General features: G+C 36.4%; 1 protein-coding gene across 3 annotated transcripts in view; it reads left to right on the top strand.

Annotated features, from left to right (window-relative positions):
* Window positions 1–26597, top strand: part of LOC116776698 (TBC1 domain family member 1) — a 41291-nt gene extending 14694 nt beyond the window's left edge. For 2 of the 3 annotated variants that reach the window (XM_061525686.1, XM_032669954.2), the window contains 21 exons: window positions 10745–10920; window positions 11059–11155; window positions 11224–11364; window positions 11438–12055; window positions 12324–12525; window positions 12618–12740; window positions 12984–13099; window positions 13308–13399; window positions 13560–13698; window positions 13774–13864; window positions 18562–18652; window positions 18946–19058; window positions 19309–19443; window positions 19698–19862; window positions 20253–20417; window positions 20656–20807; window positions 21195–21293; window positions 22647–22800; window positions 23419–23588; window positions 24275–24421; window positions 24721–26597. In XM_061525686.1, the coding sequence (XP_061381670.1) occupies window positions 10745–10920; window positions 11059–11155; window positions 11224–11364; window positions 11438–12055; window positions 12324–12525; window positions 12618–12740; window positions 12984–13099; window positions 13308–13399; window positions 13560–13698; window positions 13774–13864; window positions 18562–18652; window positions 18946–19058; window positions 19309–19443; window positions 19698–19862; window positions 20253–20417; window positions 20656–20807; window positions 21195–21293; window positions 22647–22800; window positions 23419–23588; window positions 24275–24421; window positions 24721–25551 (4017 nt within the window). In that variant the 3' untranslated portion in view covers window positions 25552–26597. Of the gene's footprint in view, window positions 1–8196; window positions 8271–10744; window positions 10921–11058; window positions 11156–11223; window positions 11365–11437; window positions 12056–12323; window positions 12526–12617; window positions 12741–12983; window positions 13100–13307; window positions 13400–13559; window positions 13699–13773; window positions 13865–18561; window positions 18653–18945; window positions 19059–19308; window positions 19444–19697; window positions 19863–20252; window positions 20418–20655; window positions 20808–21194; window positions 21294–22646; window positions 22801–23418; window positions 23589–24274; window positions 24422–24720 lie in introns of all 3 variants that reach the window. The other variant, XM_061525687.1, reaches the window with a different exon arrangement.
* Window positions 26598–27084: the final 487 nt, after the last annotated feature.

Genomic DNA, 27084 nt, shown 5'->3' with positions numbered 1-27084 from the left:
AATCGCCTGGTTCAACATACAACTCTGCACGTTTTTGAAGACTCAAGAACCGTTGCACCACAATTTTTGAGATGAAGACAAGACATGGGGCATCTTGTTTCCTATTGAGGAACCAGAATCTTTGAACGAGTAGGAAGTTCGAATGAAAGTAACTTCCTTTCTTCAAGAAGTTCGAAAACATATGGCGAAGAGTTACCAACGACAAATTAAGTCAAGAAAAAATGCCGTTTTTGGAAGCTGCTATTGAAAATACAGGTGACAAAAATTAAGCATAGAATTATGAACGTAAGTACTCATTCCTTACCTAAACTGATTTTTCTAGCTGACACTGCAAGATTAAAAAGTCGAGTTAACGATGGTTATCGCAAGGAACCTCCCATTTCACTTCAAACTATTATTAAATCTTATCATTTTATCATCGGATCGGGCTTATTTTGCCATAGATGCAAACAACGTCACCCTTAGGATGCTACTGCAACAGTAATGTCAATCACTAAAGATATTTCCTAGCAATAAGTGAACATAGCAGTCCTACATTCACCACTATGGTAAAATAAGTTCAAAATTTATCTCTTATTGCCCTTTTTGATAGTGGTACTGGTTGTGCCGTTATTAGAGCATCTTTAAAAAAAAAAAAAAAATAAAAAAAAAAATACTTGGTCGTCATTTACTAACGAACTAGATGGAGTCGGTTCGGTTCTGGTCATATTCCTTTCGGATAATACTATATTCAGTTTATTTGTCTTGTCAGTTCATGAGCTTTCCGTTGAGATGTTCTTGGGAACAAATTTTTAGAGAAAAATGGCCTCACCGTTATTGTTACATATGGGGCTGGTATTGGTTTCGTTCTTAAATATGATCCATTTAAAAACTTCAACGTAGTCATTTATAAATGTTGATTCAGACTTATAGACGTAATAAATAATACTTAATACCTTAGACGAAAATAAATCATCTGCTTACTCTTTTTGGACATATGTTCGTCGGTGGCTTCGGTAGTTTTTCGAATAATATTGAGTGCTCTTTCTTCAAAAAAGTATGTTGAATATCTCTGTAACTTAATTTCAAAGGGAAAAGTGCGTCCCGGCTGACAAAAAGTAAAAAATTCTATAAAATCTCCCTATTTCCAGAACCATTAACCAAGAAATACAATTCAACGGTCTTGCAGGGAGTTTTAGAAAGTTTATTCCCAATTTCTGTATACATCATAACGCCTTAACCAAGAAAAGTAAAATTGGAATTCGATTCACGAACAAGAGATGACTCGTAATATGATAATATAATTCCTAACAGCTGAGCCTGTTCTCCCCATATTTCAAGAAAACGCTTCTATAGAAACATATGTCGAGGCAAGGTCTCTTGGTTATAGGGCAGTACTCATTCAAGTCCTAAAACAAAAGACAGCATGCTGTCGATTATAGGAGAATACGAACTACTGATGCTGAAAACGGATACCATTTGTAGGAGCTTTAAACTCGCGTAGTGGTCTTCGTCATTAAATATATTCACTCTTTCTTTTATAGTTGATAATTCAAATCATTAACAAGACTTTGACTCCTTGAAAGCATCTAAGTACAAACGAGTTCTTCTTTCACGTATTCACCGTTGGTGAGATTTCCTTCATAATTTTGATTTTGGTGTTCAATATAAGAAATGTGATAGACTACAGAATGCTGACTTCGGTCCGAATCTTGTCCATTTTAAAGAATCACTGGTGAATATTATTACCCTCGGGTCATAATATGGATGAAAATGTTTAAGTTTGTCAGTATCAAGACAACTCAGATTGCTCCCCGTACCAAATCACTCTTCGGCATTTGACGTCATCCGCGTGTACGTTGCTAGTAAACTTGGTATACCAAAAGAAATATAATCGTTGACAGGGGTAGTGAGTTGTTAGGAGAGGTTAAAACTTTCTGTGATCGTTTTGGAATTAGTATTTACTCCGTATAGCCAGGTATTAGCCGAGCAAATGGATCAGTAAAGTGCTTCAATCCATCTTGAAAAATTGTTTCATGTTGATCAAGAAATTGGTAACTTCTGAATGGCATATTGCATTGGACTTTAGCTAACGTTAAAATTTTACAAGTCATAAAACATTAGCATTTCTCCATTAACTTTACTGACACGACGTCATCATTGCTCCATTATCATCACTGCTCCATTAGAATATCTAAATTTTATAAACATAGATGGGAATATAACATTAGACCTAGGTCTTGGCGAACCCTAAGAGATTTAATAATAACCGTTATTTTTCTAAGCATGTTACAGGAAGAGGAAAACCACGAAAAATTGCTAAAAGCAACTAACCCACACGAACGGATGGCAGTGTCGCAGATTGATGAGTTTGATGACAACAAGCTTACGAATACCAACTGAAACAACATCTACTAAATTCTCCAAAACTTTACAGGTTCTCTGACACGTACAGGATATGCGCATCTGAATCTACAAACTTCTACAAAACGATGTCATGACACGTGTAGTGTATGCACATCACATCTACAAAATTCTACAAACCGATAGCATGACACGTATAGTGTATGCAACATCACATCTACAAAATTCTACAAACCGATGGCATGACACGTGTAGTGTATGCACATCACATCTACAAAATTCTACAAACCGATGTCATGACACATAGTGCATGCACATCACATCTACAAAATTCTACAAACCGATGGCATGACACGTGTAGTGTATGCACATCACACCTACAAGATTCTACAAAACGATGTCATGACACGTAGTGCATGCACATCACATCTACAAAATTCTACAAACCGATGGCATGACACGTGTAGTGTATGCACATCACATCTACAAAATTCTACAAACCGATGGCATGACACGTGTAGTGTATGCACATCACATCTACAAAATTCTACAAACCGATGTCATGACACGTAGTGCATGCACATCACATCTACAAAATTCTACAAACCGATGGCATGACACGTGTAGTGTATGCACATCACATCTACAAAATTCTACAAACCGATGGTAAGATACGTGGAGTGTATGCACATATAGACGTCTCCAAAATTCTAGTCGCATCCTTACATCTGAATATTTCTAGAAATTACTTTAGAATTTCGATTTGATTTCGAAGTCACAATATATTATGAGAACTAGACGTTGGCGCTGAGCACGCACCAACCGTCAGTATGGCCGTGTCGCGCCGACAGCCTTCTCGTATCGAAAATATTCCTTTTCGTGTATTCGTTCATTATAATTGTTTTCAAATTACCCACTTCACCGATGTTAATAAATTTATTAATACATCAGGTGATTAGTTTTTTCAAAGTACCCACAATTGTAATATAGAATTTACCATATAAAAGTCAAAGCATAATCGTACTGAATTCATTCTACATTGGTCGCTCTTAGGAGCCACAGTGGTAGAATCTCCGCTATACAATTCTTGACATTCATTGTAAGAATTTGTTAGCAATAAACAAGTATCATTTTGAGTAAAGACTATCTTTGCTTCAAAATGGAAGCCTGTCCATCGTCATCGGTACTTAACGCCCAGACTCGAAAGCCTTTTAAAGGACTAGAGTCTTGGCCAAGGTTCCACGAGGATCCCCGTGCTCTCACATATATATATATATATATATATATATATATATAGTTTGTAAACACGTGAATTTCTATTTAATATATCTGTTTTATCTCGATTCTGCACTAACAATACGGAATTACGGAATAATTTATAGCCTGGGTCTTATGAGACGAAACTTCTTAGGATTCCATGGACACACCGATCGGGTGCCGGGTCCATGATGCAGGGAGAGGAGCTTCAACAGTGCCTGGGACTTGCGACCCAGGGGTAGGTTCAAGGACCTATCAAACGCGCGTTAAACGCTCACCTCCACTGTCCAAGCTCCTCTCCCTACCTAACCAAATTTGAAAAGTACCTATTAGGGCTATATTGAAGCAACAACACGGTAAAAGTTTTATCGAAACCTTTTAAGAAGTATTTACGCTAAAGCAACAAACATACGTACATACATAATCATAAACATTCACTTTATATTATACATATATATCGCTGTTACCGAGCTATGAGCTGACTGACACACACGTATATTTAAGTACAACCGAACTTGTATCTCGTTTTCATATAGGTTAAAATACTTTCATTGATTAAAATTTTTGCGACCTGTATTAAAAAAATATATTGATTTTTATATCGCTATATGAAATTTTTTTCCATTGAAATAAGAAAATTAAAATAAAATAAATACATTATTAATGTGAACATGGAATAAATTTACATTAATATTATATTAATAAATTTTCTGCGTGTGTGAGGTAGTTTTTGTATCGTAAATTTAAAAAGGCATACATACATATATATTATAATTTGCAACATTATATAGAAGAGTTAATTTTTGATTAAAATATAAAGCCTCTTTTATTCTGTGATCAAGTAAAATTTTGTACAGACACTCATAGCAATAACGTCAATTCAAAAATTTTTCTCTACAATCTGAAATTCAACTAACAAAGAGAACCCCATCGAAATCGGGATAGCATTTTCGTTTGTAAATGAGTATTTCTTAATTTTCTATCCGACGGTACTAAGTTCAAGTGCAACGCGTTTTTTAATTCATTAATGACCTCGCTTCAAAGGGCACATTCTTAAAACAATCTCACGAGGAAGTGAGTTTTTTTTTGACTTACAAACAACATTTATATAGTGACTTAGTGGAAAATTTTAGTTTAATTTAAAGTGTAGTTTTTGATGTTCATTGTAACAAACAGACAGTTCAGCTATGGTATTTTATATTGATTTACGTATATTATACCTAAGTATTCTTTTTTCTTTTTTGCAAATTGTACATGTTTACAAAACTTTTCTTAATTAAATCGCTTATGTACTTGGTGGATTAAATCTTTATTTATATAATTCCGCTGTACGTTTGTATGTCACTGAACTCCTAAACGGCTGGAGCGATTTGAATGAATTTTGTATGCATTTGTGTTACGCCGGAGATGGTTTAGATTCACAAATCATCCCGGCAAGTGGCGCTGTCTGTATCTCCGTTATTCAAAATGAAAGCCTCCAACATTATACTATTTGTATTGCATTAGCACAGTCTATACATTTCTTTGTGAGTCCAACTCGGATGTTCGCGGACGAAGTCGCGGGAAAAGCTCTACATCTTATAGTGATGATATTGAAAATATTTTACAGCGAGCAATCGAACAACATAACCGTCTACAAAGGCTTTGTGATATCACACAGTTCCGTAACATAAGTACGTCATTATATTCCCTATTTTTATTTTCGCGGGTGCGGTCTGTCCTCATTTCTACCCTATTTTCTTGATGACTAATAAAATTCACCCCTCGAAATACTCATTCTTCTATTGAAAACACAGGGGATGGGGTGGATGTTATTCTGAATGAAATAAAAATTTCACAAATGTTTTACATTTCTCTTATATACGTAAATCGTATAAATCATTTTTTTGTCTTAATCTCAATTTTTTTTCGATAAAATAATTTGTTTGATCATAGATTTAGAGGTCTCTGCCGATATCTATATTTCGGTGACAGGAATTTTTTTATAATCAAATATTTGAACTGGTAATAGAAAAAACCTTCTAAATATTTATCCTATGCTCTATTAACGTTCATACCTACATTACTCTTAGTACCAGTTTTTAGCGCTGTACTACAAACGAAACGTTTCTTATTTCTCGTTAAATAATACTAATACAACGTGCGAAGATTTATAGAGAATACTGTTAATTCTCCGTACGTATTTTGATGATGAAAAACTTTTTGTAAGCAGACAGATATATAAAAAGTAAAAATTCAAGAGTCATTAAATAAGATAAATTTCGCCCTATATATATATATATATATATATATATTGATTAAATCTAAGAAAAGATAGGTTTTTTCCAATTTTCCTCACCATCACATTGAATTTTACATAATCAGATATAAGGTCGAGCACACCTTCTTAGAACATGACAGAGCTTTAAATCACCATCCAAATATTTTCATCCGATATTTCATCCAAAAAACAGCTCGGCGGTTTGCCAGACGGCCTCGCAAACACGGTCTGGACTCGTGCGTTACCGTGATGGGATTCATGAGAAGATAAAATGAAATTTGCTTGGAAAGGAACTGGATAAGTGAAAAAGAGCTCCAGAGCTGGAACTCCTGCTCAGTTCCCGCACTGTCATTAAATTAGCTCTGTTAGTAGGACAAAGGACACCCCTACATCTGGAAATATGTCTTCCTCATCTAACACCAAAATTAGCTCTAAAATAAAACTGTGTGTATTTTATATGCATTAATCTATGTAAAAGATGCCATTATTTCTGTTTACTCGCCTATTCTTCATGCAAATTCCCTGTAAACTAACAACTTTCAAGTCTCAAAGACATTCAGTTGTAGTTTTTCTCGCCTATCAATGCACTTAATATTATCCGATCGTCTAAATCTCGTGATAAGTTATCCAAAATTATTTTTGGGGTACACATTCATATACCTTTGCTCTTTATTACGGTCTAATCGAAAAATTAGTTGGAAAAAAAATTATAACTAAGACACATTGATAAGATGACAGTACTTTTTCTTTGCAGTCTTCTTCATTAATGAAGGTCGCGTCCCTTAAAGATTCTGGACGCTACGTTCACTATATCTTCCAACTTCCTTCGTTCCTTCCTTAATTGCTTCTCTTAATTCCACTGTTATGGGAGCTGGTCTCTGGTTAGAGCCGCGATTTAATCACACCAGCTCTTTTTGGTAATTGCAAATTTTTGGTCATTTTATATGTCGAGTCTAAATCAGTCGAGATAAATCATCATGACATGCTCCTAAATCTGTCTAATTTTTGAATATTTTCTTCTGAACATCTTATTGATTATGTTGCAATAAATAATTTAATTTTAATTTTATTTGTACGTATTTTTGTTTGTAGTGTAACGCGGAAAACAAAACGGGAATACTTTCACAGTGAGATATATATATAATACTTTGTTATCTATAAAAAATAAGTGTTTTTTATCAAATGCATGCGGGTATATAGACGGTGGATATAAGAAAATTAATATTTGATTAAATTCCGTATGTCTGTCTGTCTCTTTAGCGGCTGTAACGGTTTTGACGGTACTCTCAAGGTCTGATAGATGTTCGAATATAGATTGTTTTGACTAAATATATTTCCGAAAATTAATTTAATAATATACTATCATTATATTGTAATTAACTTAACCTTATTTTTTTCTATATCCTTCCATTCCTCAATATTGTCGAAAAATAATTAGAGACTAATTTAAAATTATATATAATGCACAATACTTTACGATTTTAAGTTAAATGAACTTACTTACATGAGTTTTTAACAGTGACAGTTATAAACTATAAGGCTGTAAGTTTATAACGAACCTATCATCTAATGAAAGGGAAAGTTACACATACTAAGGTTACACAAGCGAAGCTGCGTCTTCAGAAGACATTGTCTTCGTAATATGTTGCTCTGAGCGTCACCAATTTATATATATATATATATATATATATATATATAAATTGGTGACATATGTACAAATAAATAATATATATATATATATATATTATTTATTTGTACATATATATAAATATATTAAATTTTTGTTGTACAAAACTGGAGATCTGTACAAACTTACTCACATACATCGTCTGCATATAATATAAGAATATTATTCTGTGATAATTAATTAAGATATTTTCCTTATTATTGATGGGATACACATAACATGTTCTGATGTTTAACCAACTTCCAAATAAGAGTATACAATACGTCTGTATACATACTTGGTGTAATAACTTGAACCGTCCAAGCGAAATTTAAGTTAAAATACATTAAAAACTCATTATATTCTTGTAAAACAAAATCATTACATATTCTAATACTTCTTCATTTTGTGTGATAACGAAGCTAACAATAAATACAACTGTAAATATCCTTTGATTGATTTGATACAAAAATCTCCGTACATTAGATACAAAGATTTAAAAATATAGAAATCCAGGTACCCGCAAAACTAAAACGTGCAACATTTATACAAGAAATATAATAAAAACGGATCTATCAAAGTAGTCTGTGATAATGTCGCTGGAATATACATTCCAGAAACGTTAATGGAGTGAAATAGGTTTGGAATTATATACCAGAATGTTTTCCAGACACCAGGATGCATCCGAACCGTCCTATGTTCGGTTCCCACTCGGACACATCCGCTATAAACATGAAAAATTTGGTAAGAACGTGTGTTTGGGAACTAATTATCAATAACACATAACGAAAATAACAGCTACTGGTTGAATTGAATATGAATTAATGTGTTTGATATTCTTAATACAGGCATAACGTTATATATCAAAAGTTAAAAGTAGAAAAAAAATATTGTTTTGCTGTGTTTATAACTATCTTTATTGTAGAAATAATATAAGTAGTTTGAATTAACCCGCGGTTGCTGCTGTATGGAATACGCATAGGAATGTATGTCTGTACATATATATATATATATATATATATATATATATATATATATATATATATATATATATATATATATACATATATATATATATATATATATAGAACCGATACATTATAAAAATTACATACCACTTTCCAGATAACCGAAATTCGACAATAAGGTACTTCAACAAAGGATAATACATTAAAAATTTGCTATTACCTAAAAAAAAATATATTTTTTTAACCCAAAAAATATTTTTCGCTTAATGAATAAAAATTTATACATAACGTAAAACATAACGAGCTATTGTTTCGTGTGGGAAAATGGACAAAAAAATTTCCATTGTTTTCATAAAGTTCATGGGTTAAGTGATGTTATTTCGCATTTGCAAAATAATTAAAATTTCCATTATTATTATTATTCACTAGACAGTTTGGAATTCCTTCATTGGATTAGATTAATGGATTTTTGTTAATGTTAATGGAATATTATTATCAAGGAAACAGGAATAATATTGGTTTAAAGCCAAAATAACAATCGACAAACAAAATGTTGCCAAAGTAATTTCATATACAATCTTCATACAGACGTTAAACTTTTCACACGCACTGTGAGATCGTTCCTCAATTTGACTTAAATTAAAAATATTATTAATATGTTTTTAAGCAAAAAATCTAGGAGAAATAAAAGACAAATACCTTTATCCTCGTGTGCTGTGAGGCTTAAGCAGCTTGTTATGACTTTGTTCACTCATGTCTATAATTTACACGGTTAGCTTAAACCCGAAAGTAGAAACATCCTTTTCGACATAATAACATAATAATCATAGCTTAAACATTGGTAAATCAAAATCACTTCGGCTGAAACTGGAAACGTCGATGAGCTATAAGTTTAAAGAATAAAAATATAAGAAAAATATAATTGCTAACTAATGTTACATGAGAACTAAATAATGAGTAATCTCTATCATATTATTTAAAAATTCTGTTCAAATTAAGTTCAGATAATGTTCTCGTCACGGCACCGAAATTAAATACAATCGTCACAAATTGCCATCGAAATACAAAAGAGTATTTTGGGAATGTCATTAACATAAATGAACTTGCATCACAAAACCCATTTGTTTTTTAGCATGTTTTAAAATGACGTATTTAGAAACATTAAATATTGTGGCTCTACCCTACAGCGACCGCTTGAGGCCTGAGGTTTTCTCCTAACACGGATGTTATGGCCGGACAAAGCAATATCCTTTAACGCCAATGATATTATACTAACACAGAAAACTGTACATAAATGTGTATAAAACGTATATGAGCAACACTATTTTCAATAACAGCAGTATGGGCGTTTCAAACAAACAAGTAAAAAGCCATTGTTTTTAGATATAAGCAAACAGGAAAATTCTTACGATAATATATCATAGTGGTACTATGTTATACATTGTTTCCTCATGTGTATAATTTGTTTATACATTCAGTCTGACGCCACAAACGAGACAGCTGTTTCAATTAAGGCTATTTGAACTGTAGATGGCGCTGATTGACGAACAAGGACCTCGCTGACGTCATCGATAGATGTCGCTAATCAATTAATAAAAAAACCTTGAACTTTTTGCAAGTCAATGTTAAATAATATTTTCTAAATTGGCTGTATAATACATCTGACGTATTAAATTGTTTTTGCACACATTGTGATGTACAGTTCATTAATTATGTGTGATGTATTTTAGTTTTGTGATATTAAAATGATATTATCTGTATTGGATTGATATTCAGTCCATATTGTATATTGGTATGTATATTTTATTATGAGCGTTTTACATAACACATGCTTTGAACCAATGAGTGGCATTGAATGAGATGCATATTATTCCCATCCTTGGATTATAGCGTATGTTAATTTATTCCGTATCGTATACATTAAACCTTAAAGACGCTTTATGGTCTATAACTTATCATATTACAAACAAGTAAATATGATTTTTGTTATTCAACTTTCACATGAGAGATTTCTATTAGTGTGTCATTTAAAATACGGATAGCTCTGTTCATCTTCATTGTATATAGTTTGATTACGTATGTTGTGGTTTCTGAGTCTCCTTAGCATGGTCTATGTTTACTATATATTAATTTTGAGTTAGTCAGCGTTTGAAACTATTTTCTTTCGTTTTAATTGCATATATTTTATATGTGGGAACGAAAGAGTCAAATAAGATAAATATAGACTGATAAAGGGATATTTGTTTTTAGGTGACAGATTTATTCAGTCAGATGCGGGATCCTTCACCAGGGACCCAGAGTCCTAAGGGCTCAACTGGGTCCCTCAACGTCACTAGGAACGTAGGATTCCAGCTGCAGAATGGATCTGAACACCTTCCTTGGAGTAACCCCGCTATATCTTTACCTGGAAATTGCAATTCTAATTTGTGAGTAAATTATATTTTAATCATCGTAGCTATAGTCCGCTGGGTTTTGGAAGCAATTTATATTTAACTTATTATATAACAATTATCTTTCAATACAAAGAATGTTTATTTTATTTACCATATTCTAATCAAATTTAGGACAAACGAATCTGGACTTGTTAGAAGTTTGAGCAACGCTTCAGCACTAACATCACTATGCGCTGATTTATCTCCGTCTGATTCACATTTTTTTGAGGTAAGATTTTTTTGCGGAGTCAATAAGAAATATATAACGTATATAATATATGGAAATATTTTATTTAGGTTTTATACATCGGAAAAGTGAGAATATCGCAAAGAAAAGTGCCCGAATCCTTGATAGATGATGCGTTAATCAAATTCGCTCAGCACGAGGCTGAGAAAGCAAGGACTAGCAGACGGCACAGTTTGTTGTCTTCCAGTGGGGTAAAATTTCTCAACTATTGCTTAACTTAACTTTTATCATCCGTAAATTTATAGCTAAATTAATAAATTATAGGTTTCCCAGGATAGTAATGATTCGTCAAGAACATCACCCGAAAAGGCTTTAGAGGAATTTAGAAAAACCAACTACATAATGCCAAGTAGCACACCATTAGAGCCAGATAAGAATGTTGCTTGGAAAAGTGCTGAGAATCTTAAAAAACAAGAAAGCAGTGAGGTTGATGAAGAATTTGATGTATTTACCAAAGAAAGAGTTGAGAGTGTCAAAAAGATGGTACCTTTGGAACCGGCTGTAGTTGTTATAAATGTGACGAAAAATAATTTGGGCACCGTAACTGAGGATGAAGAGAAACAGGACAACTTAGATGGCAATGATGCTGCCAAGACAGGGAAAGATACCGAACCTCCTAAAGAAAACGATCTTGTAAATAACAAATTAGCTGATCCACTGTTAAATAAACCTTTGGAAGTCACTAACAAACAATCAGACGAACAAACTAAGGTTGAGCAATTTAGTTTCGGTGAAATACCGAGGAAGCCGAATAAAGAGAAAAAACAATTACCCGATAACAAGCCCTTCCTGAGAGACAGATCTGCTTCCATTGGTGCTTTGAGTTTGAAAACCCCGATCGCTCACTTGATCGGGGAACAGAATAGGACTATGCTATTTCAGGTACTGATAAATTTTCATTAACAATAGGAGTTTATATATCTGATTTTGTTGACGTACAGACAGCTATAACGCTTTCAAACGCTGAATTTGTTGTTTTTTTTTCAAAAAAATCTGCTTTTTGTTTTATAGCTGTCCCTCCGCCGCAAAAATATATCAAAAATTTCTTCATATAATTGTCGATATTCCTACATAATATATAATTATTTGAAATAATACCGTTTAGTTCTTCGGTAATATAATGAGATTATTTTAGACTCGATATTTCCAGGTTGCTAGATCAGAACTCCGTCTAATAAGCCCAGATAGGAAACAAATACTTTTACACAGAGCATTCAAAGATGTCGCTAGTTGTGTGCTAGGTAGAAGTAATAGAGAGCACTTCGGATTCGTGTGTAGGGAGACTAACGAGAGCTACGCTTGTTACGTGTTCAAATGCGAGAGTGACTCCGTCGCCAACGAAGTAGTCAGTGGTGAGGACATTTAAATTTTTCAACCCTTTATAGGTGATGACGTAACTACAATTGGTTAATATATTCATATTAATTATATTTTGCTTTAACAGCCATCAAACAAGCGTTCGTAGCTCACGCTGAGTTGTTAAAAAAATCACGGGACAAATCCCCTAACATGACCTGCGAACACTGTCCGATGTTGTGGTACCACAGACTGTGTCATGATATTGAAGGTAGGGTAAAATTTCTGAACATAATGTAGCCTTAGTATCCAGCAAATATTAGTAACGACACAAGTTTTATTTAAAACCCTAAAAACAAATTTACTAATGCCAATACGAAATAAGTAAAATAATAAAATACTGAAACTATGTTTTACCTGCTTCTCATAAGTTTCGTTACAATTCGTTAAGGGTTTCCCCAAGGAATGTTTTTGTGTATTAAATTCTTTCTCATATTCGTAATTGGTGTTTAAGGTATGAACGAAAAAAAGACCCACGCGTTCATACTCCGTCGCATAGAACAGCTGCCTGATGATGAACAGGAAATCATCATCACGAAGTATCAAGGTGGAACTAACCACATGTATGAGGTATACATTAATGACAGAAAACGAATAAGTCTTATGATAGCTAACTTTGAGATGAGACGGTAGATTTTTTTATGAGTTTTTTTTTTAAATTTCGTTTTGAATACATTGTTAATTCAAAAATTAAACTATGCTTTCATCCCGTCTGTACCTGTCCCTAAAACGTAGCTTTAGTCAAAGACGTATATTCATTGCTTATATTTATTTAAAGGTGAGCGAACACAACGCTTTCTTAATGATGTTGTTGAGAGCTCACTGCGAGTCCAAACAGAAAAGACATGTACACGACACGGCTGAGAACAGGTGGGTGTATACGAGTGTAGTGACGCGTGTGGAAAAGAACGTAATAAATAAATGATAAGTAGTATACAGTGCAGTGGAAGAGATCCATACGGCCATGTGATTGTGGAAATGGATAAAGTTTATATGTGTGTACATAGCTTTATATAAATTTTACATTCAGGTCGGAGTTCCTCAATCAATATCTCGGAGGTAGCACAATATTTATGAAAGCAAAGCGTTCTCTGTCGAGTGGTTTCGATCATCTGCTGAAGAGGAGACAGAGCAAGGATGAAGGGAATCTACTGCAACTCCCGCGGAAGGTCAGCATAGCCGTAGTTAACCGACTTGAAAGATGATAAGTATATATATGTATATATATAATTGATATTTTCAAGGATATTTCTCTGAGTCCAGCCCGACCGAGTTCAGAGTCGGATCATCCTGAGTCACCGGACAACCAGAGGAAAGCAACCTCACCTGGTTACGGTATGTGACGATGCAACACATAATTACAGCTATGACAATTTCTTTTTTCATTATATAATTTTCTCTGATAAAAAAATTAAAATTGTACTCATATACAGGAGGGTAGTTTAACGGGAAATAATGTCTTTTTTCAATGTAATCACCCTGTATTGCTACACAAATCTGGTATAATTATACCGGAGTGTTTTGATCTCCTCTTTGTAGCAATCTTTCCCACGGCATTCAAAATAGGCATTAATTTCGGAGTTCACTTCTAAATCCGTTTGAAATCTTCGTCCATCAAGACATTTTTTCATGTTTCGAGAAAAAAGTCGCTGGGTGCCAGGTCAAGAAGATATGGTGGATGAGCAAGCGTTACGTAGCGTAACACCAACTTGACCGTTGTTGTGGTAGAAGAATGGTAAACGGCATAATCGTCCTGAAACAGAACTTTCTTCTTGGCGAGATGAGGCCTTTTGGTTTGATTTCTTGATTTAACTGATCCAAGACTGTAGAATAATACTCTCCGTTTAGGGTTTACCCGTTTTGGTATCAATCGATTAGGATTGCACCTTGTACATCCCAGAAAACCGCAGCCTTAACTTTACCTGCTGAAGGCACCACCTTGGCCTATTGAGCACTGCCACTGGCTTCCACTCACTGTTATGATTGGTTTTTTGTCTCTTAGTGTGTAAAAATAAATCCATGTTTCATCAACAGTGATGAAATAGCGCAAAAACTCATTTGGATTTTGTCCAAAAAGCCGCAAATTAGCCTGGGAGAGTGTTACTCCTTCACGTTTTTGGTTTTCTGTTCACAAACGCGGCACCCATCTGGCAGAAAAGTTTTTCGTATGCAAATGTTCATGCATGATGTTGAAAACTCGTTCAAATGAAATGTTTAGAGTGCTCCCTATTTATTTCAACTTCATTCTTCGATCTCTCAATATATAACTCTGATATTCGGGAGCATTTTTGAAGTGGTCACTTCGATTGGACCACCTTAGCGAGGAGGGTCTTCCGTGCTTGTCCTACCACAACGAAAATCAGTAAAACATTTGTTAATCATCTTGTGACGGAGAAGGTTCGCCATAATTCTTATGAAAAGATTTTTTCGATGGAGTATTGGTTTTTGACGTAATAAATAATGTGATATTGTTATATCAATACACGAAATTCACTTTTTTACATCTTCACAGCGAAAAAACGAATTGCCCGATCTAAATTACTGAAAATGCTCACACTAACACTAACTCTAATATCATTATGAAATTTTGTATCCGTATCCTCAAGCAATGACCTGTCCAAATATGCTATAACTTGTACACTAGTATTATAATGTCAATAATTTTCACCCAACTCATCAATACGCCCTAGTATTGATGAGATATATATATATATATATATATATATCTACATTCTTCTTCATCCTGGCAATTATCCCAGCATTAGCCAGGGTCTGCCTTCCTGCTTAAACTCCTCCACTTTGCACGATCTTTAGCATCCGCGGTGGTAAGTCCATTGGCTCTCATATCCTGTTTCACGGTGTCCAGCCATCGCTTTCTTGGGCGTCCTGGGGGTCTTGCTCCAGGGACTGACATATCAAGGCAAATTTTTCCGACGTAGTTCTCAGGCCGGCGTGCAACGTGACCATACCATCTCAGGCGACTCTCTTGAAGCTTATCCGCTACGTCACGGACTCCAAGACTACCTCGGATAAATGTGTTACGTATACGGTCAGCTCGCGTTACGCCACACATCCACCTCAGCATCTTCATCTCCGTGACGTGAAGCTCCTGAGTGTGCCTGGACAGTGTTGGCCAACATTCGCTTCCATATAAGAGAACCGGTCGGATTATGCTCTTGTATATTATTCCCTTGAGCTTGGTAGGTATTCTGCGATCGCAGACCACACCTGTGACCTCACGCCATTTCGCCCAAGCAGCGCTGATCCGGGCTTGGACATCGTGATCGATGCCTCCGGACTCATGCAGAATAGATCCAAGGTACCTGAACTTTTCCGACTTAACGGCTGGTTCAGGACCTATATGGATAGTGCAAGAGTCCGGGCTTCCGCAAGCCATGTACTCGGTCTTCGTCACATTTAGTTTAAGACCACCGTTCTCAAGCGTACCCTTCCAGAGGTTCACTCTTCGCTCTAGCGTCAACCGGCTCTCATCAATGAGCGCTATGTCATCGGCATACATCATCAGCCATGGAGGCTGGTCCTGGATGTTAGCCGAGACAGTGTCCAGCACTACATTGAACAAGAAGGGGCTAAGAGCCGAGCCTTGGTGAACCCCTACTGAGATCGGAAAGGGTTTTGTATCGCCAACAGCAGTCCTAACCATTGAAACGGAATCGCGGTACATGTCTCTAATGATGTCAATATAGGCCTCAGGGACGCCTTTGAATCGCAATGCCCACCAGATACATTGACGAGGAACGCAGTCAAAGGCCTTCTGCAGATCTAGGAATGCGACATGCAGAGCTCTCCTTTTTTCCCTGTATGCCTCCATCAGAGTTCTGATGGCAAAGATGGCGTCCAAGGTGCTCGATCCTGGCTGAAATCCATATTGACATTCCGAGACAGTACACTCTCGGCGGAGCCTGAGGTCGATCATACGCTCAAAGAGCTTCATGGTATGACTCATGATCTTAACGCCCCTATAACTACCACAGTCTTGAACACTGCCCCTGCCTTTGTATATAGGGGTAATGTAACTATAACGCCACTGATGTGGCATAGACCCAGTGTTCAAGACGCGGTTAAAAAGGTCCGTCAGTATGAGCACACCAAGAGAGCCCAATGATTTCCACGCTTCGATCGGAATATCGTCAGGTCCCACCGCTTTCCGAGTCTTCATGCGTCGAAGACAATTCCGAGTTTCGTCAGGTGTTATCGGAGCAATAAGTCCAAGATTAGGAGGTATTTCGGTTGGAAGACTGCACGGGTGCTGAGTATTTAGCAACTCCTTGAAGTAGCATCTCCATCTCTCCTTCACAGAGGCATGATTACACAGCAACGTGCCTTGGGAATCTTTGACGCTAAGACATTTTGCGATATCTTGCGTCGCCTTATCCCGAGCTCGTGCCAATTTGTAAATGAGCTTCTGCCCCTCCGCAGTTTCAAGTGTATCATATAATGGTGATAACCTATCACTGCGGGCTCTGGCAACAGCCCTTTTACTGGCACGTTTCGCTGCTATGTACTCTAGTCTGTCTTCAGGAGAGTTTGATTGCTGCCACTTCTTAAAGGCAGTCTTCTTTTCACGAATCACCTCCTGCACTTCGTCAATCCACCACCATGTCTCCTTGTCAATGACCCGTCCTCCCTTAGAAAGGCCTAGAACTCGTTTACCTGCTGTGATAATTGCTGACTGGGCTCGATCCCAAACTTCCTGAGCAGTTTCGGTATTAGTCGACAGATTTTGACTCTCAACCTCTGCCCGAAAGCTGGTCTGCATCGTTCCATTCAGCAACCACCACCTGATGCGAGGCTTACGTTTCTCGGCCACTTTCTTTTTCGGGGTAACGACATAGTCCATGACAAGAAGTCGATGTTGGGCCGTCAGGCTTTCACCAGGAATGACTTTACAGTTAGTCACCTTGCTGATATGACACCGTCTGGTCAGCAGATAATCTATTTGGGTTGAGTGGGACCCGCTCTTATACGTGATCAGGTGCTGTGGAGTCTTTTGGAAGAACGTGTTCACGACGGCTAAGTCAGACGCAATACAGGTTCTGAGAATATTTTCTCCCTCTGCATTGCGGCGACCATAACCAAAACCACCGTGTACACGGTCAAACATTTCCGCAGCCCTACCTACGTGGCCATTTAAGTCCCCCCCAACTATGATTACTTCAGCAGCTGGTATAGCACGTAGAACCTCTTCAAATTGCTCCCAGAATGACTCTTTTTCGGACCCGCTACATCCAGCCTGAGGAGTATAAGCACTGATCAAGTTAGTAATCACTCCCTCGACCAGTACCCGCACCCGCATCAGGCGTTCGCAGCGACGATCAACTTCAAGAAGACCATTCCGAAGCTCCTCAGATAGCACTACCGCTACACCAGCTTTACCTGAAGGCGACCCAGTGTATATCAGCCGGTAACCCTGTCCGATGTTCCGAGACTTATTGCCCTTCCAGCGAGTTTCCTGGAGGAACGCACACTGGACCCGACGTCTCATGAGTACATCTGCGAGTTCTCTGCATCGTCCGGTTAGAGAGCCAATATTACACGTTGCAAAGCGGAGTTTCCTTTGGGGTACTAACGTCTTTAGCCGTGCCCGTACTTGACACGGTAGCCCTTGCCCACTTATCGCAGGTGTAGGGCGATGTGCCTGCGCGTCCTTTATCGGCGACGCCCTAGCCGTACCCAGTCCATAAACTTTTGCAACCATAAGAGTGGCGGGAGTGGTTTTAACGGAGCGACTGCCGTCTGACCTCCAAAACCCCGTTTTACGGGTAAAACCAGGAAAGGAAAAGATAGAGAATGGGGGAAAGAGGTTAGGAAGGGGAATGAGGGGAGGTACAGGACACCACCTTCATGGACTGAGGATAGAGGTATGAAAGTGGTGGCTCGAGGATCCGGGGTCGCGTACCCGTATGCCCAAGGCTAAATATCGGAAAAATACTTAGTAGGACACCCTCTGGAAAAAATATATATATATCTACATTAATATAGCAAAATATTTTTTATGTATTTTAACACAGAACCAACAACTACGAAAGATATTGTTACGCCAGATGACACAAATGATAACAAAGAAGACTCAAAAGCTGTCAATAGCCCCATGATGGACATGTGAGTATATCCTGAAAAATTAATAATAGACGTAATATTAATATAATACTAGTTTCTTTTGGATTTATTTAAAAATAGGACCGTTGTTGACATCAAATATAAAACAGGAACTGTAATAGAATGTATTATTAGTAAATCATTAAATAATTTAAATCTTGTAAAATTATTGCTAATTTTTATACCATCAATGTCATTTCTTATAGTAATCAAGTTGTCGTAGATGCGACTTGTGGCTTTCACCAAATGCCTCATGACCTTAAATGATCTTTATATTTTTATATATTTTGTTACAGCTTCCTAAAAGTGAGCGACAGCCGCACATCAGCTGTCGGAAATAACGAAAAAGATTCAACATGGCGCCAGGCGATATATGAGAAAGTTTTACAACCGAACATAGAACAAGAAGGTTACATAGACGATATTATGTTTTAGAAATTATATATATATATACATATATATATAGTAATAATTACAGACAATAAAATATAAATTATTAATTATTAATGTATTATAGTGATTTTTTTTTCCATAAACTTACCGGATAGATCGAATAATAGTGCAATCAACAAAAAATAGTTTTTATAACAATCATTCTAACTATATAAGTTATTATAAAATGATTTCGATATAAATATATAAATTTTTGTATATTACAGATCTCAGTCAATCAAACCAACGGTCGTCACGGACGACGAGACGGTCGAGAGAAGAATTGAGACAGCTGTGGAAGATGGCCATCGACCAGACCTTGCTGCTGGTGAGGATGGAAAAAGAAAACCAGAGACTGAGAGGTATGTGTGAGAAGAACACAGAGAATAAATAAAATAATAAGTTTGGATTAGTTACTATTTCTACCAATGTTATGTTGACCAGACAGCTTATACTGATATATATATTTTCACATGAACTTGTCCAAATATGTATAAAATCAATCATATTTTATTACGATTTAATAAAAAAAAAATACCAAAAAAAAAAAATTATCTATTGATTGATGAAACTCTATCTAAATATCGATGTAATTGTAAAAAAAATCCATTAACAGAGGGCGAGGAATCATCGGCTGTTCGGCGCATAAAGCTAGAATACACTGAGCTTGACGCTTGTGCTCCCGGCGTGTCGCTCATGTGGGACGATCTGTTGTCCCGAGACAGATCTCATCCGGTCGCCAAAATTGATAGACACATGCTCACGCAGGCTGTGAGACAAGGTAACATAAACTTCTATTCTTAAGATAAGTCTTTTAAGATTCGTTTGATATATATATATAAGTGCTTACGATTATCAAATCACTATTATTCGAGATACATTTATGTAAAGCTTTCTTTGCCAAATATTAAAAGTAACCTAACATAAATTATTAAATTTTTTTTTTATATCAAATTACATTATATATTTACTGTTCAAAGATTTTTTTTTGAATGTCCAATAATTTAACTTACATATATATTTATATAAGTATAAAACAGTAATTTAGTATATCTCAAATGCAAACAACTGATATACTTTTCATTTGAAAAAAATAACAAAAAAATCCAGTTTCATAATTTTAAGTCTTAAAAGCATTTCTGTATATAGCTTGACATACATCTGTCCCCAGGCGTTCCTCGCATGTCTAGAGGCGGCGTCTGGTACATCCTGGCTGAACAAGCCTGCATCCGGATCCCTCCGCCGGATGTCAAACAGTTTCCGTTATACAACACGCCGTACGCCACACTATTATCTGGTCTCACTAAACACCAACACGCCATTTTGATTGACCTCGGTAAGTAATATATATATATAATAAAAATGATTTCTGAATTTTTGTTATTGGTTTTGGTAAAAATATAAAAAAAAATGTTTTTTATAGTGTTCATGATAAGAGATATATAGTATATTTATAAAAAATGAGTGATAAGTACTAAAATATATATATATATATATATATATGATATTTTTTTGTTTATGTCCTACTAAATATTTTTTCTTATATAATATTATATTCTCATCTCCTTCATCAGGCAGGACGTTCCCAAAGCATTCCTACTTCGCATCAGCCCTGGGTCCAGGTCAGCTGGCCCTGTACAATATACTGAAGGCGTACTCCCTGTTGGACCCCGATGTGGGCTACTGCCAGGGACTGAGCTTTGTGGCTGGGATACTCTTACTACATGTATGCTATACACACACACACACACACACACACACACACACACACACACACACACACACACACACACACACACACAGACACACACACACACACACACACACACACACACACACACACACACACACACACACACACACACACACACACACACACACACACACACGCATACATATATAAATTTTTGAAAAGTCGTCTAAATCGAACCCACGACTTTCAGTGTTATATGCAGTCGTTTTAACATTTAAGCCATCGTGATTTTACTCGTTATTGTGTTTTAGTTGATTTTATTTTATAATATCTGTAAGATTTGATTTTCGTCTTTAAATTAAAGAATATTTGATAGTAAAGTGATAGTTTAAATGAAGTTTTGGTATAAAAATATTTCAGATGGAAGAAGCGGAGGCGTTTGCTCTTCTTCGTCATCTGATGTTCCGACGCGGGATCAGGAAACAATACCTGCCCGACATGAACGCGCTCCAGGTTCAGGTTGGTTACAATTCGTATTATACTACCTGTTATCCGCGGCTCCGTCTGCGCGAAAAAGCTATGGAGAAACTTTTAACCGCCGCAAGCCCCTCACCACTCACCCGCGCGTGATGACGCTAAATTTCGAGATCAGTATTCGGGATCTGGTTGTAACCAGGAGTAACTAGGGCTGTTTTTTAAAGCAACCCACGTTACTCCTTACTACATCAGCTGTTTACCAATGAAGTTCCGTCAAAATCGGTCCAGTAATTTTAGAGATTAGCCGGAACAAACAGACAGGTACTAAAAGTGTTAGTTTGGTGTATGTACCGTGTATACGGTTTTGCCTCTTATATTTCGTGCCTGGACATCCCCGGCGCTGCAAGCTGGCGACTCATAGCTCACCGTGAAGTTTAACAGTGAGCTCGTACGTACTCAGATAGTTTTGATATACTGGCGCTATTTCTGTTGTTTAGAGTGACTCAAAATATTCGTTTCGGCCAAGAAAATGGAAAAAATCGTGGACATTTCAGTGCAATTGTCATTTACGACTCTCGACGTGCATCAACAAGTGATTCTATGAGTTTAATTGAAATTTTGGTGAAGGTGGATGAGGTCCTAGTTCACTCCAGGACGAATTTCGTGAAGGTCGCCCAAAATCTGTTGTTAACCCGGAAACCATTGATGCTATGCGCGGAGTAGTAGTGCAAGACCGTCACGTGGCCTATCGTTAGGTTGACGCAAACTAAGGCATTAGCGGGACCGCCACGCGTTCAATGTTGCATGAACATTTGTATGCCAAAAAAATTCATTCGCGTCGGATCCCACACAATTTGTCAGTCGTTTAAAAAAGGCTCGTGTCAATTCGTCGAGAAAAATTCTCAAAAATACGATCGCCTCGGAAAAAGTCTATGATATCGTGGCCGATGATAAAACATAATCGGGAATCGAACCGGAGAACTCTCTGACAAAGACATTTTAACCGCTGAGCCATGGTTCATTTGAACGAAACAATTTAAACCCACGTGAATCAGAGTCAGGGAAACCGACTAATTTAATATCTAACGTCAAAGGTTCGAATCTCGTCTGTGTACAGAAAAAATATTCTCAGCTATTTATTAATTACGATTAATTTGGGTAGTTAAGTCCAAAAATATATAATATTTAAATAATTTTTATATAAAATCTTGCATATAAATTGTAGGAATTGTCCTTTATCTGGCAGTCACTAAATATATAGGTTGCTTTTGAGACATGCTTTTATGAAAAACTGGTGAAAACATTACTCATAACCAGGGAGTTACTTATAAAAAATAAGAGTCAAACCATCTCCAATCACTTTATGTTGCTTGATCTATCTTCCTTCATCTCTAGCTGTACCAGCTGTCGCGGCTGGTCCGAGACCGCGAGCCGGAACTCCACAGTCACCTGGAAGCGCTGGACATTTCACCAGCTCTGTACGCCGCACCATGGATGCTCACGCTCTTCACCAGCCAGTTCCCTCTCGGTTTCGTTGTGAGGGTGTTCGGTGAGTGGTCACACACACACACACACACACACACACACACAGACAAAGTAATATATAAAAATATGCCTAAGTATAGGAATTGTACTATACAAATCTTTTTAATTTTTTCAATAGTTTGTTATCAGGACTGTAAAATTATATTATTAGTCCAGAAAATATAAATGAGCTGATGAAGGCTGTTTGGAGAATTGTCTAATTTTTATAATCCATAAATTAAGGCTATATAAATCAGCAGCCCTAGTAGGTTCGTTGTAAATGTGGTTAGGGACAGAGAGGAGCTTGGACCCCTTAAACCTACACCTGGGTCGCAAGTCCCAGGCACTGTTGAGCTCCTCTCCCTGTTACGATGGACCCCCCACCAGCACGGTGAATCCATGGAATGCTGAGAGAATCACCCCTTGAAAATGGAAATATTGCCAAGAATATAATGTGTATAATTGTTTTTAACATCAAAGAAACATGAAGCTAAGACTCGATATTAAATTTCTGCTCTTGGGAAATCATATTCTAAAGGTTAGGGGTTTGATGGCTGCTCGCGTCAAAGATTTGATACATCTTATTCATGTAAAAAAAATTTTTGCAATCTTCTATGGGCTCAAAGGTTACTTTATCTCGTAGATCTCATATTTTTGGAGTCATTCGACGTGGTCTTCTCGCTATCCCTGAGTCTACTGTCGGTGCACAAAGACGGTCTCATGCTGTGTGAAAGTTGCGAAGAAGCTGCCGAATATCTGAAGCACAAGTTACCCGACATGAACAAAGGAGTGTACGACAAGGTCATGAAAATGGTGAGTTCGAAAAACCATTGTATTAAAGATAATTTTAATCGGTCGTATATATGTAAGTAAATTATTCACATTGATTGATATTTTTTTAATACTTGTGTTTGTGTAATATTTTTGGAACTTCACTCATACCCAGCCCAGGCTTGCTCGTATCTGCTGATGGGTTAACTCTTATTTCTCTCTATCATGCGTCGCAGCACTGACGTTATCTTCAGTACTCGCTGTTAAAGGACGGCCCTCACGCGGATCGTCATTGAGATTGCCACAGTCACGCTTAAACTCGTTACAAATTGTAAATAGTGGGACGAAATGGGGCTTTATTAAGAAATCCTAATCGCAGCCTATCATGGCTTTGTTGTTTAGTAAGCCTACAACGAAAATCTAACTAAATTATTGACCGAATATTTTCACGTTTGGTTAATTTCCACGTGTGACAAGAGTTTTAGATTTGCCGCCAATTCACAAAAACAAATGACAGATGAATGCGATACACCACATTAGGTTACCAAAGAGTTCTAAATTTGAAATTCAAAAAAAGTTTTCATCAGCAATGTTTCTAGCTGGCCAGTTCTAAACGTTTTCGGTTTTATCAGCGTACATCCTAAATGTCTCTCTGAAACCAATTCCAAGGACAACCCGTGCGAAGTCGCGGACATAAACTAGTTATACAATAAATATTTGTTTGTTAGGTCGCAAAGCTGGACATAAGCCGTCAGCTGACAGAGTATGAAGTGGAATATAGCGTGCTGAGAGAAGAAATGCCTCGTCTGGCGCTGCTCACGGAACAGAACAGGCAGCTGGTGAATAGTACGGCCAGGATGAAGGAGGAGATCGATGTGAGCATTATATTATAATATACTTAGCTCATTGCACTTTACCGATTGATATCAGTATAAAAATACCGGTTTTTGGGTATGCAGATAAAAAAATTGCTGTAAATAAGTTAAAAATTAAAAAATATATACGTACATGCTAAGCGGCCCTGGCTCTGAATGTGTATAAAACTGTGTGTGTTACATATTTCTATATTTTTATATGAATTTATTCAACTCTGTTACTCCTAGTTTCTGGTCGACTCTAATAACGTTCACAGCAACGACATTAATGTTTGTCCGTTACAAATCACATATTCCAGTCCGCAATGAACGCTATAGAAAACTATCAGAAAACGCAGACGACCCTCGAAAACCAGAACAAGACGATGGAACAACACCTGACTCTACTGAGCCGCTACATCTCCGCCCACAAACAGGACCTGCCGCCCGAGATAAGGAGAATAGCCAACGTGTACTGCAAAAAGCTGTCGTTCGGCTCAAAAATCATCACCAAATTCACTTCCAACGATGACGACGGGGACAAAAAGAGTTACAAACAAGGGATCAGCGCTCCGGACCTGTTCGCGAGAACCAGCAGGGAGGAGGTTCTGGACGCGATGAAAAATGACGAGCGAAGGTCTATCAAGAAATCGCAATCAGTACATCTGCTCGTCCAAAAACATTATCCGCTAAAGGTCCTCGAAGAAAAATCAGAAACACCAAAGAGAGACAGTTTGAGAATTGAGAACATAGCCAACGAGACTATAAGAGATTTAGGGAAAAGGACCTCCGGGTACATAAACGACAGTCACGAACAGATACAGCAAGAGAGGTTGTTCGAGAGGCAGCTGAAGCACGACTTCGACGAGAACTTACGGAAACTAGACGAGAAATTAACGACTAAATCATATCTGGACGACATCAGTATTTTCCAGAGCAAGAAATCCATGTCTCTGAACCTGAGGCCCAAAGAGGAGAAGACTGACAGCGGGTTCGTGACGCCCATGAGCCCAGCAGACAACAGGAACGACAGCAGTTCACTGACCTCTCACCCGTTGAGCGACTGCGATGTGGACATCAAATTTGACGGACAACTCACCAAGCTGAAACAAATCCGACCGTTCAGGAACAGTAGTCTGTATAACCAATGAAAATCATTTTAGCTTATGTTTTACCAATAAATACGGTCTTGATGTACACAGTGTTCTTTATATTATTTTGTTAATGAAAATTTTTGGAAATATAGTTGACAATATAACGAAAGTTACATCAATATCGGTCGAGTGTTAAATATTATATGAATTAATTATTTCCTCGTGTGAATAAAAAAAAACTTTAATTGGTTATTCAACGTCTTCCAAAATGGCGTTGACAGTTGGCGCCGTTTCTCATAATGGCGTCTGTTGATCAGCTGTTTGAGAATATCATGAGTAGTGTGCATATTTTTATTAAATCCGTTTATTTTAATGTTTATTATATCCGTTAATTACATTTTTTGTTGATATTTAATAATATTTTTTTACATTACAAAATTACGTATAGCAAAAAAATATTTTTTCTAACAGAATATTTTTTTTTCTTTATATCAACACACTCAACTTTCGGTTTAAATCAGATAATGTTCATGTTTGTAGAAATTAAAAAATATATACATACATACATGATAAGTATATATTGATTTTGAAGTGAAATATTAAAAAAATATTATTCATACAATGAGATTATGACAAAAAAATGAAATGATTTTAATTAATTTTTGATTGAGAATTTTAATTATATATATATATAGAGTTGATATAAAATTGTCTGATGGGACGACTTTATGCAACATAGCGAAATATTTTATTGAAATTTTGAAAGAAAAAAAAAATTAATTTTAATTATTTACTGTTCGTGTGCTTCTGAATTAAATCACTTTGCTTTCAAATAAAAAAATATATATAAATAGTGTGAAAGGTGTTGTGTTAGTTTGTATGTAATAGATATAAGAATTGATATTGCTTATATATTAAGTAATTGTAAATAACATATTACGTGTTTAAGTTTATTGGAAATTATAATATATTTTTTTTCGTTACTTGTTCTGTGAAATTAACAAAAATTTTTTGCTCAAAATTTTCTTATGTTCGGTTTAGTATATAATTTAAATGATTTTACGATATTACTACGAGAGATCAATAAAGTGTATGAGGAGTGACATTTTTTATTTTAACAATTCCTAAAAACAAAGTTTTTTTCTAAAAATATGATAAAAAGTTTTTTTTTTGGCAAAATGTATGTATGTATGTAAATATATATATACGTACACCCATATACTGGAAAGTTGTTTGATTGGTATTTTAATGAACAGTAAGTGTGTTTGCAATGTGCGAAGCTTAGAACTTGTAATTCTGTAAGTTTTTGTGAAACGAAAACAAACGGTGAGCCATTTGTTAGCAAAATCAATTACGTTTTCTATAAAATATTTAGACACCACTGACGGACGGTGAAGGAAAACAATGTGAGGAAACCTGGTCTTATAATTTCAAATTATAAGACTGAAATCGCCAACCCGTCTTGAGCAAGCGTGGTGATTAATGCTCTAACCTTCTCCATGTGAGAAGAGGCCTTTGCTCAGCAGCGGGCTCCGATAGGCTGATGATGAAGTACTAAAACTTATTTAATGTTAAGTCTCTATTTGAATG

The sequence above is a fragment of the Danaus plexippus genome, chromosome 30, assembly GCF_018135715.1.
Source record: "Danaus plexippus chromosome 30, MEX_DaPlex, whole genome shotgun sequence".
Taxonomy (NCBI): domain Eukaryota; kingdom Metazoa; phylum Arthropoda; class Insecta; order Lepidoptera; family Nymphalidae; genus Danaus; species Danaus plexippus.
This window is presented reverse-complemented; position numbering and strand designations above follow the sequence as displayed.